Source organism: Leptonychotes weddellii, chromosome 9 (assembly GCF_054177405.1).
Source record: "Leptonychotes weddellii isolate Sample4059 chromosome 9, ASM5417740v2, whole genome shotgun sequence".
NCBI classification, from domain to species: domain Eukaryota; kingdom Metazoa; phylum Chordata; class Mammalia; order Carnivora; family Phocidae; genus Leptonychotes; species Leptonychotes weddellii.
Window position 1 is genome coordinate 2,104,216 of NC_138377.1, and position 19,910 is coordinate 2,124,125.

General features: G+C 42.8%; 1 protein-coding gene across 1 annotated transcript in view; it reads right to left on the reverse strand.

Annotated features, from left to right (window-relative positions):
- The window catches only part of RCOR1 (REST corepressor 1), a 112,654-nt gene extending 93,715 nt beyond the window's left edge, over positions 1-18,939 (reverse strand). The window contains exons 1-2 of the mRNA XM_081829873.1: positions 18,379-18,939; positions 18,245-18,304 (exon numbers count right to left, since the gene is read on the reverse strand). Coding sequence (XP_081685999.1) covers positions 18,245-18,304; positions 18,379-18,682 — 364 coding nt within the window. The 5' untranslated portion in view covers positions 18,683-18,939. The remainder of the gene's footprint in view (positions 1-18,244; positions 18,305-18,378) is intronic.
- Positions 18,940-19,910: the final 971 nt, after the last annotated feature.

Genomic DNA, 19,910 nt, shown 5'->3' on the forward strand with positions numbered 1-19,910 from the left:
ATGGTTACACAACTGTGACTATGTGAAAACCCACCGAACTGCACAGTTTTAAAGAGTGAATTTTACGGTATGTGAATTACATCTTAATAAATACATTCCTCAGCTTGGCACACAGGCCCTTGTGATTAATATGTATCTACCTCTCCCATCTTACCTTCCAACACTTTCCTGATTACCTTCCTGAGTTTTAATTATATCAAACTACTAATGATTCCTCAAAAACGTCAAGCCCTCTCTACCCATAGGACTCTATGTAAATACATAGCTCCTTCAGCCTGGAGCACTGTTTCTTCATCTGCCCTTCCAGACCCACCTTAAGGGTCACCTCAAGAAAACCTCCCCTTCCACACCCCACTTCAACCACGTCACCTTGTCCCACTGACCCACAGGCTCTCAGAACACAGGTACGCCCCTATAACACAGCATTTATCATACCAGACTAGGCATTTGATGACTGTGGAAAATAGCAGATATCCAAGAAATAACTAGGTCTAAAAGGGTCAGACTTAATTATTATATTCTGTAATGTGCAAATACCACTTAAAAGCAAATTTACTAAACTTCAGCCATAAAAACTCTTTTTGATTAACAAAATATGACAAAAATCATACAATTATTAAATCTGGTTGCTAAACATACAGGATTCATTAATATCCGATTTTTTATACATGTTTAAATTTTTCATTAGCAAAAAAAAAAGCAAGTTACTAATATTTAGGGAAACTATATGTGTAATATCCTCTAACAGAAAAATTTAGTGTTCTTAGGTCAGCAAAATTATAAGGAGTCCATCATGTTCTCACATAATGAATTCCTAAACACATGTACAAAAGTGGAATGTGTGAAAGCAAGGCAAGAGACGTGCCCAAAGGGTCATAATCATGTTCCTGAAAAGCTAAAAACTAAAAAACACCTAATTAAATCTCATTTTACTTTTCCACAGTGTAATTCCAATTTTATACATGTTCTTGGTTTTCTTCCCTTCACAGTTAAACACAGCCAACCAATGAATACGTCTGAGGTAAAAGCTGCATGCTTTTAGAATGCCTAATGATTATTAGCTTTGTCTCAACTGCATGAAAGTTTGTAGAACCTACACTTCAAATCATCGGTATCAACACTTTCACTTTGCTATTGCTACGTGTTCTTAATAAGGCAGAAAGTGTGGCTTTAAAATTTTTTATAGCAATAAAACTCTTTAAACATTATCTAGAAACTTAATATACAAAGCTAAATAAAGTTCAGCTATTGCAGTTTATAAGCTCCTTTTAACAGGGTAAGGGGAAGCATCCCTACCCCCCAACTTCTCGGCACCATTAACAATGCTGTACAAAAATGGCAATGCCATGGCAACTGACGTGCTGCCAAGCAAGCAGAACACCAAGTGGCTACTCAAAATGATAGTTCATGAGCTGATCCATAAAACTCTAATTTAGTTTAGTATCAATATACGGCATCTGAATGCACCAGATGTTCAAAAATCTCAAAGACATCCAGCTGAAAGTGACTAGAAAACAATAAAAATTCTGTGTTTCAAAAGGAATACACATATCATTTTACTACATTCCAGCAAGATGGAGGTCCAAGACAGTCCAAGAATGAGATATTTCCTAAATCATACTTTTCTCAAAAATACATTAGAAGTAGTAAGTTTTAAATAATTTACTTTCTAAAGAACGGTGAATTTTAAAAAACTATCTTCCTTTGGAAAATTGTGGGCTAGAATCATCAAGTTTCAATGAGCGGGGAGATCAGAGGAAGCACTTTATTACAAATACTGAAATGAATAGTGGCTACATAAAAACACAAAATTTGGCATTTGGTTTCTAAAAGCATTATTATTCTATTTACAGAATGTTTTCATGAACATAAAACCCAAATTTGAAAGTTTAAAAGCCGGGGCGCCTGGGTGGCTCCGTCATTAAGCGTCTGCCTTCGGCTCAGGTCATGATCCCAGGGTCCTGGGATAGAAGCCCACCCCCTCTCCCCGCCCCAAATCTGGCTCCCCGCTCAGCAGGAAGCCTGCTTCTCTCACTCCCCCTGCTTGTGTTCCCTCTCTCGCTATGTCTGTCAAATAAATAAATAAATAAAATCTTCAAAAATAAAAGAAAGTTTAAAAGCCTTACCAACTTCAAGAAGAAACCAAATAGTTTAGGGGCAAAAGGCAATATATAAAACAAGTATTAATGTTTTCTAACAAAAAGCAAATGTAACAGGGTGCCTACCTGGCTCAGTCAGGAGAGCATGTGACTCTTGATCTGAGTGGTGAGTTTGAGCCCCACATTGGGTATAGAAATTAAACAAATAAAACTTAAAAAAAAGGGGGGGGGGAATATAACCAATTCCTCTGCTTACCTTTTTTAAGTTTATTTACTTAAGCAATTTCTACACCCAACGTGGTGCTTGAACTCACGAGCCCAAGACCAAGAGTTGTATGCTCCTCCAACTGAGCCAGCCAGGTGCCCCTCTGTTTAGCTTTAAAAAAAATAAAATAAAGGGGTACCTGGGTGGCTCAGTTGTTAAGTGTCAGCCTTCGGCTCAGATTATGGTCCCAGGGTCCTCGGATCGAGCCCCACATTGGGCTCCCTGCGTGGCGGGAAGCCTGCTTCTCCCTCTCCCACTCCCCCTGCTTGTGTTCCCTCTCTTGCTATGTCTCTCTCTGTCAAATAAATAAATAAATTGAAATAAAATAAAATAAAATTTTTGACCTTTTGCTTCCAGCCAAGGTGGAGTGACATGAACCAGATTTACCCTGTTGTCTCAAACAACTAAAACCTGGACAACTATATGAAGCAACAGTTTTCAAGACACTGGACACCAAGCAACAAAGTACAGTGAGCCCTGAGAGATGAGAAATGAAGTAAATCCTACAACTGCCCCAGTTTATTGCCTGAAGAGAGTTTCCACCTGACAGCATGGGGATGGGGACTCAGGGAAATTCTTTCTAGGTTGAGGGAACAAGTTGAGTTCAAGAAGCCAAGGCAGTTTGTAGAGAAGAATATCAGAAGAGAGAGCTGGATGCTGCACAGAACTGGGATGCCAGAGATCTGCAGAGGGTCCCCCCTGAGTATTCAGAAGAGTACTGAGGAGCACATTAGCACATCCTTATGAAGAAAATACTTGAGGTTTCTGGATGAAGAACCACCCAAAACAATAAAAGGGAACAATTCACAAAGCCCACATACGGCCAAGAGGACTGCCTGTTCCCAACAGCCAGAGTAGAAAAACCTCAAAATTCATGGACTACTGCATAGACTACTCAGAAGAGTTTTGACTCTGTAGTGGGAAATAATCAGCTCAGATGAAATGCTGCCCCGACGCTGCCTACCAAAGCTTAAAATTTAAATGATCTGAAATGAACAGGCTATTTCTAAGGAACTTAACCATGTCCCAGAAAAAAAGCTCAAGAATATTTATAGGAATACAAAAATATCCAGCATCCATCAAAGTAAAATTCATAATGTCTGGCATCCAAACAAAACTACCAGACAAGCAAAGAAGCAAGAAAAGGCAACCCATAATGAGGAGAAAAATCAATCAAAACCAACCCAGAAATGACGCAGATGATAGAATTAGTAGACAAAAGCATTAAAAACAATTGTAACTGTATTTCAATGTGCCTAAGATATTAAAGGAAAGACTGACTATGCTAAGTAGAGACATGAAATATATACAGAGGGGTGGGGCGCCTGGGTGGCTCAGTTGGTTAAACGGCTGCCTTCGGCTCAGATCAAGATCCCAGGGTCCTGGGATCGAGCCCCGCATCGGGCTCCCTGCTCGGCGGGGAGCCTGCTTCTCCCTCTCCCTCTGCCTGCCTCTCTGCCTACTTGTTCTATCTCTCTGTCAAATAAATAAATAAAATCTTTAAAAAAAAAAAAGAAAAGAAATATATATACAGGGGTACCTGGGTGGCTCAGTCAGTTAAGCTTCCTCTTGATTTTGGCTCAGGTCATGATCTCAGGATTCTGAGATCAAGCCCCATGTCAGGCTCCACGCTCACTGTGAGAGTCTGCTTGAGATTCTCTCTCCCTCTTCCTCTGCCCCTCTCCCCAGTGCTCTCTCTCTCTCTCAAAATCTTTTTTAGAAAAAGAAATATATAATATTTTTATATAAACTTTTTGAGATTTTACTTATTTACTTATTTTATAGAGAGGGAGAGTGTAAGCAGGGGGAGGAGCAGAGGGAGAGGGACAAGCAGACTCCACACCGCGTAAGGAGCCTGACACAGGGCTCGATCCCATGACCCTGAGATCATGACCTGAGCCAAAATCAAGAGTAGGACACTCAACCAACCGAGCCACCCAGAGGGCCCAATGAAATATATTTTTTTAAAAAGACCCAAATCAAACTTCTACGTATGAAACCCATAATGTCTGAGATGAAAAATGGGATTGAGGGCAGATTATACATTGCAAGTGAATAGTAAACTTAAAGACATAGCAATAGAAAGTATTCAAAATGAAACAAAAAAAGATTAACCATAGCATCAGTAAGCAGTGTGACTTCAGCCTATCATATGTCTAACTGTACACTTTAAATACGCAGTTTGTCAATTATACCTCAATAAGGCTGTTTTCAGAAACCTAACCTTTGAAGACAAGGCTGAGACTTCATACTGTCAATTTTTTAAGTCCTACATCTATCTTCAATATAGCCATACATATTAATCATCGTTCTGGTTTAATTAGGTACTAAATAACCACCTCAAAAAACAAAGCTCTCCTAAGCTTTCTATTTCTACTTGCTTTCAAGAAGCCTCATTATGAATATCTTAAGAGCACTATTTAAACAAACACCCCACTACAAGACTTCAGTACACAGCCATCATAGTATTTAGCAGTTGCTCCAAAATCCCATTTCACCACACACCTTGATTAAAGAGGCAAAACTTCTGAACTAATTATAAAAATTGAAAACAAGAAAACTTTCAAGTCATCAGACTCTCTAGATCAGTGCTGTCCCGCAGAACTTTCTGGTATAACAGAAACGTTCTATTCTGCACTGTCCAATACGGTAACCAGTACCTACATAGGAATACAGAGCACTTGAAATGTGGCTAGTGTGACAGAACTGAATTTTTTGTTTAGTTTAGTTTTTTTTTTTTTAAAGATTTTATTTATTTATTTGAGAGAGAGAGTGAGAGAGAGAAAGAGCACAAGAGGGGGGAGCGGGAGAGGGAGAAGCAGACTCCCTGCTGAGCAGGTAGCCCGATGCGGGACTCGATCCTGGGACTCCTGACCTGAGCCAAAGGCAGTCGCTTAACCAACTGAGCCACCCAGGCGCCCTAGTTTAGTTTTGTTTTAAATCATCTCTACACCCAGTGTGAGGCTGTAACTCATGACCCCGAGATCAAGAGTCACATGTTTTACTGACAGATTTTAATAAATTTAAATTTAAATATTTTTATACAGTAGTGGCTACATTATTGGACAACACAGCTCAAGACAAAAAGAAAATCTGGATTGAAATTTTTAAGATTAGAATTTTCCCAAAATAATTTTTAAAATTCATAGCTTATATATATTGATTTTAAAATAAGCACCATAAAATCATAAATATTAAAGAGCTCTTTTTTTTAAGTAGGTTCTACGCCTCACATGGGGCTCGGACTCACAACCTTGAGATCAAGAGTCACATGCTCCAAAGAGCCCGTGAAAAGCTATTTTTTAAAGCTTGGCTCAAAGGATCGTATCACCTAAAACTTCCTGGTTCCTTCAATTGCCCTACCCTCCACCCCAGGAGGGACCAGGTGGCCCCAGTCAGGTCTCATGTACTCTCTGTATACTGTCAGCAATGTACTGGGGGCTGGGACAGTGGGGCGTGGGAAGTAACCACCTCATGGGGAGGTGATTTCCTTTTAGGGGGAGGAAAATGTTTTGGAACCAGACAGGGTGGTGGCTGCACAATGTACTAATGAATGTACTAAATGCCAATAAATTGTTCACTTTAAAATGGTTAATTTTATGTTACGTGACTCTCACCTTGAGAAAAAAAATTTTAATATATCTAAGCAAGATGTGCATCTCTAATTTACACAAATTCACTGTAAGAAAGCACAGAAAATGGGGGAAATCAGTTTTTACCAGCAATTTAAAAGTTCATTTTTCCTTGGGTTTTCACTTCTTCAATAACTGAACTTGATGCTTAGTTATTAAATGTCCATTACAAAATGCTTATTCAAGGAAAATCAGCCAAACCAAGCACATGGCTCAGAACCACACTCAGCTGGGACAAGTTAGCAAATGAGCCTTAAAATATTTAAACCTGAATTGGTGACTCAAAAAACTATACTACTGCACTCTATAAAAGCAGAAGTACATGGCACCACTAGCTCCCAGAAAACTTGACAGTATTAAGACCAAACTAATTACTTATTCTACTCTTTCTACTATCCTGGTCTCCCTATGTCCATGCTAAATTTGAAAGCAGAACAAGCCCCAAGTCCAAAAGCTTCCATGCCACTAGAGGTAAAGAAGGAACGTGACCTTAAGTGAGAGAGAGTGCATGTGTATATGCGTGTAAAACAACACAGAAATGCCCTAAATTCAGGTAAATATTAATGTTTAGCTAACCTCAAAATTTTAATTAACCTTTTCAGACAAAGGCCATCAGGCAGTGTTTCTGGGCCAGTAGATGAAACTGGAAAAGGATACCAATAGCCAAACTTTAGAAGCAAAGACTACTTAAGTAACCTCAATTTAAGTACAAAGGAAGCCCTGAGGTTCTGGGCAGACAACAATTAGTCCTTCGGTAATTTGGTCCTTAAATTACACTATGATAAAATCAAACATGGCATAGCTCATATCTGAGTCCATCAGAAAAAGGCTTGCAATTTTCTTTATACTCTGGTCTCTGAAAAATAGAACAAAATTGACTATTAACACCAAGAAATATATACTTTGGAATGGTGGGCAGGGTTAGTTTGGGGGGGGTTGGGGGGAGGGGCTTGAAGAGGGGGGACTTGAGGAGGGGAGGGAGGATAGGAATAATATGCAAGAAAGGGAAATTAGTTGCTGAACAATACTAACCAGATAGCTGGTACAGGTGAAATCAAGGGTTTTCAAAAAATACTCTGTCAAAAATTAATTAATTAAAATAAATTACTTTCGGGGTGCCTGGGTGGCTCAGTCGTTTAGCATCTGCCTTCGGCTCAGGTCATGATCCCAGGGTCCTGGGATCGAGCCCCGCATCGGGCTCCCTGCTCTGCGGGAAGCCTGCTTCTCTCTGTCCCACTCCCCCTGCTTGTGTTCCCTCTCTCTCGCTGTGTCTCTATCAAATAAATAAATAAAATCTTTAAAATAAAATAAAATAAATTACTTTCTCAGATATTTTATCATTTCACACCTTATTCAAGACATGGTTCTTAAATTCACTCCACAGCTCAAGTTCAATGTGAACCTGTAGAAAAATGGGCAGGAGGATGGGATAAACAATATTTAAATATTATATTCATATTTGTTAAACTAAAGGGTAACCAACCTAACACTATCCATTATAACCTTAAATCATATAATCATAAGAAATCACTCCCCTCAAAAAAACTTACAATTATGTTTTAAGCTCTGAAGAAGACTATTTCAACATACATGCAGGAGTAAAACAACTCACTCCTATTTGCGCCAATCAACCAAACCAATCTGGGTCTTCACTGCCAGAAAGAAGAGGAATATAACTGGACATGACATGAAGCGGACTCTGGTAATCCTAAACCTGTAACTTCAGAACACCTGAGAGCACATGGAAACAACTAATCAATTAATTGATCCAATAAAGCACTACTCCTATGTAAGTTTTTTCTTCAAGAGGACTTCTGGCTGACTCTCCCTAAAATATACTAGATTGAAATCTAACTGCAACATAACAATGGTATCTTGGAGTTTTTCCTTTCTTGGTGATATATAAAATAATGGTACATCTTACAACTAATGGCATCTTAGAATGCACTACCTTGGGCAAGTTATTAGGTTAAACCAGAACGGTAAGCCTTTGTTTCCTCATCTGGAAAATGGGGATAACAACTTTACCTTATGTGATTGTTGTGATTGTGTGTTATTTAAGAGATATAAAGTATTCAAACCAGATTGGAACATAATAAGCACACCCTGACCTGGCATTGATAGATCATTCCTTTGAAGGTTTTGTTAGTGATGACAAGTTTTACCTCCCCATCCACACACTCACCCATTCCCTTATAATCAGTGGCAAATCCATCAGACAGACAGATGAATTTAGCACCTTAACCATTTGCAAGAAACTAACCAACCATTACAGGAACTAAAGCCATTAACTTTAACATGCTGCTGCTTTAACTACATGCTGGACAGAAATTAAATCAGCTTTCCAAGTCATCTGGCACTGTAATGTGGGCCTATCAGTTAATAGTTTAGTATACCAAAATGACTAACACTGAAACAAAACAAAAAAAGATGTCAGTTCTCAGTAACATTCATCTTACAAATCAAGGATCCTAGTGATAAATATTACAGGGGCTACATTCCAAGGCCAAGCTTTAAGCAGAAATATGTCCATTCAGGGATATTATTTTTATTCCTTCCTAACCAAAGAAACTCAATTAATACCCCCCCATACTAAAGAAAAAACAAAAACTCTATATATGCAACCCTAACAAAGGATTATAGCCAAATTATATATAAAGAACTCACACAAATCAGTAAGACCAACACCCTACAGAAAAACAGCAAAAGGCATATTCTTTTTCATTTTTTTTAAGATTTTATTTATTTGACAGAGAGAGAGAGAGAGATAGTGAGAGCAGGAACACAAGCAGGGGGAGTGGGAGAGGGAGAAGCAGGCTTCCCGCCAAGCAGGGAGCCCAATGCGGGGCTCGATCCCAGGAGCCTGGGATCATGACCTGAGCCGAAGGCAGACACTTAACGACTGAGCCACCCAGGCACCCCAGCAAAAGGCATATTCATAGGAGGAATCCAAGCAGTCAAAAAACATATAAAAAGACATTTAACCTCACCAGTAATTAGAAAAATGACAACAGGAGTGCCTGGGTGACTCAGTCAGTTAACCGTCTGCCTTAGGCTCAGGACCTGATTTCAGGGTCCTAGGATCGAGCCCTACATGGGGCTCCCTGCTCAGCAAGGAGTCAGCTTCTTCATCTCCCTCTGCCCATCCCCCCCCACTTGTGTGCTCATGTACTCTCTCTCAAATAAATAAAATCTTTAAAAAAAAAAAAAAGAAAAAAAATGCCAACATAAACCACAAAAGGAGAGCACTGCAAAAAGTTAATAAATCTAACAGTATAGTGAAGATTGGGTGAAATGGAACTCATGTGCCTTGTTGGTGGACATGTACTCGTTTGGAAACCATCAAAGCAAATGAATATACAAAATAATTTCACTTACAAAAGGATTTTGACAAAACATATTGTTTATCGTACATAAGTATGTATTAAAATACAAAAACATGTATGGGAATTCTGAAGGCCTTGAGAACATGGCACTCAGATTTCCCTTCAAGAGAGAAAGTGCTAAGAGATGTTTAATTAGCTGGCAGTCCCATCGCCTGGCACCTTTGGGATCCACTGCAGCATTCATACCAGTGCCAGGCCAATGACTGAACACAGCAAGCATTCTAGAGCAGGGCCATTCCTGCCCAATGGACTCCTCTAACAAACAATCTGCTCTGGCTCAGACTTTCTCCAAGCTGCACTCCAACCTTAGGCTCCTGGATCCAACCACAAATCATCCTGCCTTCTGTTTTCCTTCAGGGGTGTCACGCCAACATCCAGTTTGAAGGCTTCTGCCACCCAACCATCCTCTCCTCTTTATCCTTCACAGGCATTTACCCCTATGAATCTCTTGCACATCTAATCCTGTCTTGGCATCTGCTTCTAAGAGGATGCAAATGAACTATCTCAGGAAAAACATCAATCAACTCCAAATTAGTGTAGGAAGTGAGAGAATTAGCCTTCAGCTGCACATGACACAAATACAGCCTAATATTAAGTATTAATCACAGTGGTGGGTACATGTATTACTTGCTGTTTTATCTGAATGTTTACTTTTTTTTAAATAACTCTATGATTACAATTCTATCCTATCCAATGGTAATACACAAAGATATTCAAAATATACATAACTATCCAGTCACTTCAATTTAAAAAATTTTTAAACTCTTATGTCTCGATCTAAAATTTTGAACACATATTACTGTTCCCAATTACTGTACCCAGTAACAAGACTCTACAAAATCTAAAATAAGCCAAGTTTGAAGTTTGGCCTCATATGGCCTCAACTCAACCTTGTGACACTTTCAATGATTAGATATTGAAAGAAAGACAAACATAAGTCATTTTATCTCTTTCTTTCCTCATCTAGGACATAGGAAGGTTGGATTAGATGGGCATTACAATTTTCACTCATTACTTTGAGGGAGAAAAAATTAGAAACTTCAAAAATTATGTCTGGTGTTCAATTTTCATTAAGATCCACATCTTTTAAAAATTTGACTAATTTGAAAACATAGGAGTTTTAGGGCTTACTGTTAACATCTTATTTATTTGTTTGTTTGTTTATTTATCAGAGAGAGAGACAAAGAGCACAAGAAGGGGGAGCGGCAGCAGAGGGAGAGGGAGAAGGAGGCTCTTGGCTAACAAGGAGCTCGATGTGGGGCTCGATCCCAGAACCCTGGGATCATGACCTGAGCCGAAGGCAGACACCTGACCCATTGAGCCACTCAGGCGTCCCTCATTTATTTCTTTTTTAAGATTTTATTTATTTGAGAGAGAGAGCACGGGCGCATGTGTGAGCAGGGGGGAGGGGTCACCCAGGTACTCCATTAAAATGTCATTTAAGGGCGCCTGAGTGGCTCAGTTGGTTAAGCGACTGCCTTCGGCTCAGGTCATGATCCTGGAGTCCTGGGATCAAGTCCCGCATCGGGCTCTCTGCTCGGCAGGGAGTCTGCTTCTCCCTCTGACCCTCCTCCCTCTCATGCTCTCTTGTCTCTCATTCTCTCTCTCTCAAATAAATAAATAAAATCTTTAAAAAATAAATAAATAAATAAATAAAATAAAATGTCATTTAAATGAAAAGTTAAGGGGAGCCTGGGGGGGGCGCCTGGCAGGTCATGATCTTGGGGTCCTGGAACTGAGCCCCACTTTGGGCTCCCTGTTCAGCGGGAAGTCTGCTTCTCCCTCTCTCCCTGCCCCACCCCCCACTCTCCCTTCGTGCACACATGCACACTCGCTCTCTCTCTCAAATAAATAAAATCTTAAAAATAAATGACATTTTAATGTCATTTCTCTCAAACATTTTGGAAGAACACTTTGTCACCTTAAACCAACTTTAAAAAAAAATCGACAAGGGGGAAGGGGGGGTCTGGCTGGCTCAGCTGTGGGGCATGTTGACTCTTGACCTCCGCGTTTTAAGTTCGAGCCCCATGTTGGATATAGACATTACTTAAAAATAAAATCTTTGTGGGGGCGCCTGAGTGGCTCCGTTAATTAAGCGGCTGCCTTCGGCTAGGGTCATGTTCCCAGGGTCCTGGGATCGAGCCCCACATCGGGCTCCCTGCTCAGCAGGAAGCCTGCTTCTCCCTCTCCCACTCCCCCTGCTTGTGTTCCCTCTCTCGCTGTCTCTCTCTCTCTCTCTCTCTCTGTCAAATAAATAAATAAATAATCTAAAAATAAATAAAATCAAAAAATATTTTAAAAAATACATAAATAATAAAAATCAACACAGAAACCATAAAACTCAACTAGACACTAGATACGATGTATTAATAAAACATTCAAAACACAAAACAGAAGAAACTGTTATATTGCAACTATAACCCTATCATTTCTAGGGTCACAAATACTTTCGACAATTGCTATTTAAAGCTGTGGGAGGAATTAACTCCTTCCAAATCACTGAATCAGTATTCAATCCCCAAACTCTACCTTATTCAGACTTCTACTACATTGCTACAGATTTCCTCTCCCACAAAGTGATTTCAAGTTCTGTTTTTAATATAAATACAAACTTACACTACACCTTAGCAAAGATCACTGTTTTCCATTAGAGTAGGGGACATATAGAAGACTATTTCTTTTTACATTATGCACGGAACCTCTGAAGAAAGACTCAGAAAAAAGTGAGGGCTAAACCATAAATTGCTTACAACAATCTATGTAGCAGAGAAGAAAATATAAAAAGACAACCTGGGAGAAAATACAGTAACTTGGATAGAACTTTGATGTTTCATCTCCAAAGATTTAAGAGTTTTTTCAACTGAACTGCCCCACAGAACCTTATAATACCAAGGAAAATGACCTTCTAAAAGCCTAAATTTCTACAGTACAAGTTAACACTGATTTTATTTATTTTTTTAAAGATTTTATTTATTCATTTGACACACAGCGAGCGATAGCGAGAGCAGGAACACAAGCGGGGTGGGGGGGCAGGAGAGGGAGAAGCAGGCTTCCTGCCGAGCAGGGAGCCCGACGCGGGGCTCAATCCCAGGACCCTGGGATCATGACCTGAGCTGAAGGCAGACGTTTAATGACGGAGCCACGCAGGCGCCCGGTTTTGGTTTTTTTTTTTTTAAGATTTTATTTACTTGAGAGAAAGAGAGCATGAGCAGGGAGCCCGCTGTGGGTACTCGATCCCAAGACCCTGAGATCATGTCTTGAGCCAAAGTCAGATGCTTAACTGACTTGAGACACCCAGGCGCCCCTTAACATTGATTTTTTTTTTAAGATTTTATTTATTTATTTGACAGAGAGAGACACAGCGAGAGAGGGAACACAAGCAGGGGGAGTGGGAGAGGGAGAAGCAGGCTTCCCACCGAGCAGGGAGTCCGATGTGGGGCTCGATCCCAGGACCCTGAGATCATGACCTGAGCCGAAGGCAGATGCTTAACGGCTGAGCCACCCAGGCGCCCCTATTGATTTTTAAAACCACTATGTTCTGGTCAGTCTCAACCAGCTAACCTTTGAATCACAGTCACCATCCGTGGAAGGGAGTACTGTGGTAGAACCCTACCTTGAAAGCATTAACTCTCAAAGACAAGAACCTCAAAGTTTAGAGCAAAAACTCCCTGACTCAGAACCTAGTTAATGTGTACCTCCCCTGGCCCAGGGAGGGATTCAAGGTGTCTTTACACTATCTAGAAACTTGATCTGAAGAGATTTACCTACGCTCTCTGGTCCTCAGTATTCTTTTTCTGCTACATAAATGTTTTGGACTCCTCCATCTTCGAGGAAAGGGTATATAACTAAACTGTAGCAAGTACATGTGACTTAAGATCATCTTCAAATATCTCAGTGCATAACTTACGTTCAAATCAATGGCTTCATTATAATCCAGTCTTCCCTATGAGTAAAGCAGGTGATGCAAGGACCACTATTTGGCAACTTAAGTTAAATGAATGATAATCAGAATAAGGATAGCAGAAAATGTTTACTTAGCACTCTGTGTGCCAGGCACTGTCCTAGGCATTTTACATGGGTAAGTTAAGATATTCTATTATCTGTTTTACAGATGAGGACAAAAGGGAAGTAACTTGCCCAAGGGCAACACACACAGCTGGCAGGAGGCACTGCCAGGACCCAAATCTAAGTTTGAGGATTCTCACAGCCCAGGCTCTCTCAATCTACTCTACACTGCTTCTGAAAGAAACATGAAATTACAAAGAAGGGGACACGTGGGTGGCACAGTCAGTTAAGGCTCCAACTCTTGGTTTTAGCTCAGGTAGTGATCTCAGGGTCCTTGGGCTCCACGCTCAGCGGGCAGTCTGCTTCTCTCCCTCCCCCTCTACCCCTTCCCCCGCTCTTGCACTTGTGCTGTCTCTCAAATAAATATCTTTAAAAAAAAAATTACAAAGAGGACTATAACTGACATAATCATGGACTATTAGTGATGCAAACAACCCCTGATTTATGACAGAGGAAACTGAGGTTTCTGGAAATAAAATGACCAGCTCTACCTTTAGCACCTGCTTAGTCACAGAGCTAGGGCAGTCAATCTCCAGACAACTAGTTCTAAGTGTCTCCTTACCACACTACTTGACAAAGTTGATCTCACAGGATTTATCATTACCCTAACCTCTTATGGTTGGGTGAACACTGCCTCAAGGTATGTTTAAATCACAAAACATTCACCATAACTTATTAATTTTAGAATATTTATAAAATTGATTTTTACAATGAAACTGAAGCATAGAAAATAATGTGTTCAAAGAGGAACATAGAACCACCAGTAAAAAATGAAAAGCAGGTCAAGACCCTCTGTTCAGTAAAATTATTCCACATTAAAGCAGAACACATTTTACTAATATAAATCCACTCTGAAGTGACAGTTGAGTCAATGACAACCCAAATTTTCAAATCTCATTAAGTTGGATTCAATGTTCCAAATATAGGTTGCTTTTTTAAAGGACCATTATCTCAAAAGTATTTACCATTAACAATTTCCTCTTCTGTAAGTCTCAATTTTAGTATCAGTAAACTGTGATACTGAAAACCAATCCAGGATAAAAGTTGACATAATAACCCATGCTTCAGAAAACAAAGAACTTGAGTCAACCTTAACATCCTGTCACTGTGTTTCTCCAGCTAGAAGACAACAAAGAGGAAGAGTACCAAACAATGATAGAAATACATAGGCTAGGGCGCCTGGGTGGCTCAGTCGGTTGAGCGACTGCCTTCGGCTCAGGTCATGATCCTGGAGTCCCAGGATCGAGTCCCGCATCGGGCTCCCTGCTCAGCGGGGAGTCTGCTTCTCCCTCTGACCCTCCTCCCTCTCGTGCTCTCTGTCTCTCATTCTCTCTCTCACAAATAAATAAATAAAATCTTTAAAAAAAAAAAAAAAAAGAAATACATAGGCTATAAAAATATATAGGTATCTATCTATGTGTGTATATATATATATATAGATTCCTTCCTTTGCATGCTTACTGGTAAGATCATGGAAACATTCACATCTTTATATAGAAAAACACTACTCATATAGAAATATATAGGCTATAAAAATATACAGGTATCTATATATACATATAGACTATAGATTCCTTCCTTTACATGCTTACTGGTAAGATCATGGAAACATTCACATCTTTATATAGAAAAACACTACTCATTTCAAATTAAATTATGCTTTGCAAGTGTAGGAAACAACTAACCAGAGGTAGGACAGAATAAACATTCCTCCCTCTTACTCTATTCTATGATTACTAAATTCTAAAAGAAACCAATGACAACTCAGCACATGCTACAGCGTGGGGTATGGAAAGACAGTCTGGACGTCATACCTGGGAACAAAGCCTAAGTTTTGTTTTGTTTTTTTAAAGATTTTATTTATTTATTTGACAGAGAGAGAGACAGCGAGAGAGGGAACACAAGCAGGGGGAGTGGGAGAGGAAGAAGCAGGCCTCCCGCGGAGCAGGGAGCCCGATGTGGGGCTCGATCCCAGCACCCTGGGATCATGACCTGAGCCGAAGGCAGACGCTTAATGACTGAGCCACCCAGGCGCCCCAAGAGCAAAGCCTAAGTTAAAGATGTAGAACTACATTCTGGTCTTTGTTTTTAAAACTAACTGATAAAACTTTTCCTATCATTTTAATTGCCAAGTTACACCACAGTCCACAAATCTAGTCTGGGTCTTCATCTGATTAGAAGAACTGAATCAGCATTTCAGGGTTACAGTGCTCCATCCATTTTATTCACTATCTGTAAGGAATGCCAGAAGTGGATCTTCCTTGGACTATACAGGGAATGTCAGGTGTTCCTAGCTTTAACCATTTGCTTTTAAAGCTAAATAAGGTCAAGTTGGGATACCATAGATAAAGAAAATCTGACTTTAAAAAAAATTAAAATCAACTTCTTCCACTCACACATCTTTACCAGAGATGTTTTTTTAAAAAAAGAAAGAAAAAAGGCTTCCTGAGGAGTTTCACATTCACTTGTTCAAATTCTGGTTTAAAAAAAAAAAAATGCACTCAAAACTCAGGCAGGGAGAAACAACAAGCACTAACAATCACAATTTCAAAGTCTGTATTATTCCTAACCTGTACTCATAGAAAAAACCTTTCAGTCTTAAGACCTAAAAAAAATTTTTTTTTGCCATGAATCAAACATGGTGTACCATTTCTATTCCGAAATGGAAGTCTCCTCTTCCTTAGATACTAAGTTCTGTATAAGAACACACCTTAAAAAAAAAAATCACTAGGAAACAATGAGTTCCCACAATTTTCACCCATACCTATGAATGTGTCCCACTGCTCAGACTAGCAAAACAGGGCTTAAAATTGTTTGTCAGTTAGATTCCTTTCCAGATTAAAACAACACAAAATAAGAAATTTGTAAATATTAATACCAAACCCCAATCAAATGGCAGTAACACTACGCAGAACATTTACAATGTTTTACTTTTTAGAATGGCAGCTCTCTAGTATTTTTATGGTTGTATCTATTCCATCAAAAATACAAGGGCAGCTCAAAATATGATCCTACTACATCTGCTATTTCAGAGAACAAACCCAAAGAAGTCATTACTAACAATGCAGAGGTAGACATCCATATTTAGAAGAACGTCAGAAATCTAATTCCTGTTGCTGCCATCAAATATGCCCTTTTCCTTAGTCACATCATTTAAGTAAAGCTCTCGAAATTAATATAACTAAAACGTACTGAAAATCGACCAACTTAACTAAAAGATCTATGCAAGTTGATTTTTTTTAATATGTGTGGGAAACTTGGTGACAACCTTTGCTTTATGTTCTGTATATTAAAACAAAGATGGACTTGACCTACAAAATGAAGATAGGGTCAACTGTAACCAAAATACAGTATGCTTCCCCTGGTGGCCAACCTAGGAACGGAGAAGGCATGCATACAAGAGAAAAAGCCTGGTCTCCCGGTCCTATCCTGTCACTCTTGTAAATGAGAAGTCACTACCAAAAAAGGAAGATGTGGGGGAAGGGGAAACTATCAAAAAGACTAACACGAATTTAAAAGGAATACAAACCTGGGTATTATACTACATAAATTTAAGAGATTTAAATCAACAGACTAAAATTTAGAAGTCCAATATGGGCAAGGTCATTTATTTCCAGAGTGCCCAAAAGCTCATTCAGGGATCCCTGTGTATTTTCACTTCAAAGAACACCCAGAGTTTAGTACCTTAATAACAGCTTAAGAGCAATCTCCTTTTTCAAGGACTAGATCCTTGCAATTTTCTGCAGTCTTGTTTCCAAGGAAAAGCATTTATGCATTATTTTCTCAAATAAACTAGTGGTATAACCTACACAGATACCTTCCAGCTCCAAAGCCCTCCAACCAGAAAGCCTGTTAACAACTCCAGTTCTGCAGGATTCTCTTTTGAATTTTATTTCTGAAATAAAACCCATATCCTTTCAAACATCTTCTATGCCAACAATCTTTAAAGAACAGTCCTACGGAGACCAGCTAGAATCTCACGCATTAAAATCTGACGAATTCCTTTGTCTGATTAGATTTTTTTCTGGTACCACTTTAAATTTGCTTCCACGCAGAAGAGCAGCAAGGAAAGTAAATGTTCCATTCTAGGGTGTAGGGATTTCTCGGAGGTGGAAATCATTCCTTAGGCTAAAACCTCTGAAGGTTCTATTCTTTCACAACCCCTTCCTTCAAGGAAAACAAAACAAAACAAAAAAGGAAACACACGGACATTTACAAATAGGTCCTAAAATCAAACTGCCACGAGCAAGCCTCTCTTCCCCAGGCAGGCGCCCTCTGGGAAGCACACTTCTTAACTGATTTTGGGGGGTCGCTTTTCTACTCCCCCTCGGGCTGGGAGGGGAGTCAGGGGCGAGCAGAAGCCCGGGGGGCCGGCAGGAGGAGGGAAGGGCCAGCGCTGCGACATTTGGCAGGACAGAGACGGGTGTGAGGACGTCCCAAGTCCAGGGCGCTCGCAGCACGCTAACTCTCCGGCGCTGGCACCCCGACCCCCCGGCCAGGGCGCAGCCGGCCCGGGACCCCGGGCCCGCGGGAGCCTCCAGGCCAGCTGCGGCCGCGCCGACGCCGCCCCCCCCCCGGGGGCTCAGCGGGCCCGCGGCAGCGACCCGACCCCGGGTGCTTGGACCTCCCTCCCCGGGGTGCCGAGGCGCGCTGGCGGACCACGCTCGGGTGTGTGTTTCCCTCCTGGTTCTCGCCCTGCTGTTCTCCCCGCGGACAGCAGGGCGAACACACACAAAAAGAAAAGTTGTCCGAGGGCCCCCGCCCCCTCGGGTCGCGGGGCCCCGGGCCGCTACTCACCGGGGTCGAAGTCGGGCACCACCGCCTGGTACTGGGGTCCGACCCGCATGCCGCCGCCACCTGCGGGGAAGCAGAGCACGGCGGTCAGCGCGGGCGGGCGGGCGTGGGGGCGGCGCGGGGCGGCTGCCACCTACCGTGCTCCTCGTCGCTGGACGAGCCCGAGCTGCCTTCCTCCCAGGAGTTGCTGCTGCTGTTACCATTGGGCGCCGCCGCCGCCAAACTTTTATTCTGCCCATTATTGGGGGCGGCGGCGGCCGAGGCGGCGGCCGAGGCGGAGGCGGCGGCGGCGGCCGAGGCGGAGGCGGCGGCCGAGGCGGCGGAGGCGGCCGAAGCGGAGGCGGCCGAGGCGGCAGCGGCCGAGGCGGCCGCGCTGGCCGCGTTGTTCCTCCCTCTGCGCTTCCCTGAGACCTCGGGGCCCTTCTCCACCATGGCCGGCATCGGCGGGGGCCGGGGCCGGGCGAAAGTGGCGGGGCCCCGCGGCTCCTGAGGAGGGGGCGCCGGGCCGGGGGGGTAGGAAGCGCGGGCGGGCGCGGGGCTGGGCGGGCGCGGTGGAAGCCCGCGGGCGCGAGTCGGGGCTGGGGGTGGCCTGGCGGGCGGAGAGCGGTGCCGCTTCAAGCCCCCAGCGCCGAGCCGAGCGCAACTTTCGCTCTCATCGCCGCCCGCACTTCACTGGCACTAACTACTCCGGGAGCCGCGAGCGGGCGGGGGGGGCGGGGCCTGGGGCGAGAAGGGGGGAAAGCCGCGCGCAGCCCAACCCGAAGCGGGCTGGCTCCGCCCCCCACGAGCTCCCATTGGCTTCTGTGGGATTCGGACAGCGAGCGGCAGCGCGGTTGGCTCGGCACTCCCGTCTGTCCAAGGGACGGGGGCGGGAGCGCGGGGAGGGGGAGGCTCCGGGCTTCCGTTGGTCAGGTTCGGTTGACGCGTATCGCCCGCTGTACGTGGTTTGAGGTTTGTAATCTCTCTACGCCCCATGATCCATCTCTCTAGGCAATAGCGAGGAGTTAGCTGCCCTCCCCCCCCTCCCTCTGCTGCGGCCCCCCCACCCTCTCACCTGCGCTCACCCCCCGCAGCCTCTGCCCTTACATTCCGCGAAGGGCCCCACTGTGAGTCCCGTTGGCTTCAAAAAGTAAAATATGCGCGACACGAGAAGAGAAATAGGATGCAAGGTCGGGACTACTTTCCCCCTCGCGCGGAGGATTACATCCACAGTTTGAATGGGTTCTATACAAAGAGGGGAAACTAATTGGAGGAAACTAATTGCGCCCACACCTTTCCCAAGGGATATGGGGGTGCCTCGGTGCCGGCGGTCCCCGGTGCAGGGGACAGGGTTCCCAGGTGACAGTCTCCCCTGGAGAGAAAGGAAGCAGTGTGGGGGCTCGGAGGGTCTGTGGAGGTTTCTGCTAATTGGGTGGGGGGAGGCTGGAAGTCGCCGCAATTGCCGGAGTTGCGGGCGCGGCGTCCGCGGGGGCCGGAGGGAGGGTCCCCAGCGGCTCCTGGCCAGACGCGGAGTCTGGGCGTCGGGTCCCCTGCCATCCCTGATGACCGTTTAGTCCTCAGTGAGGGGGCCGAATTGTCCCTGCGGGAGGGGGCACTTGCAGAAATGGGGAGGAGGACTTATAGAAATGGGCTGGGGCCAGGAAGGGTAAAGAGGAAGAAGCTATTTTCA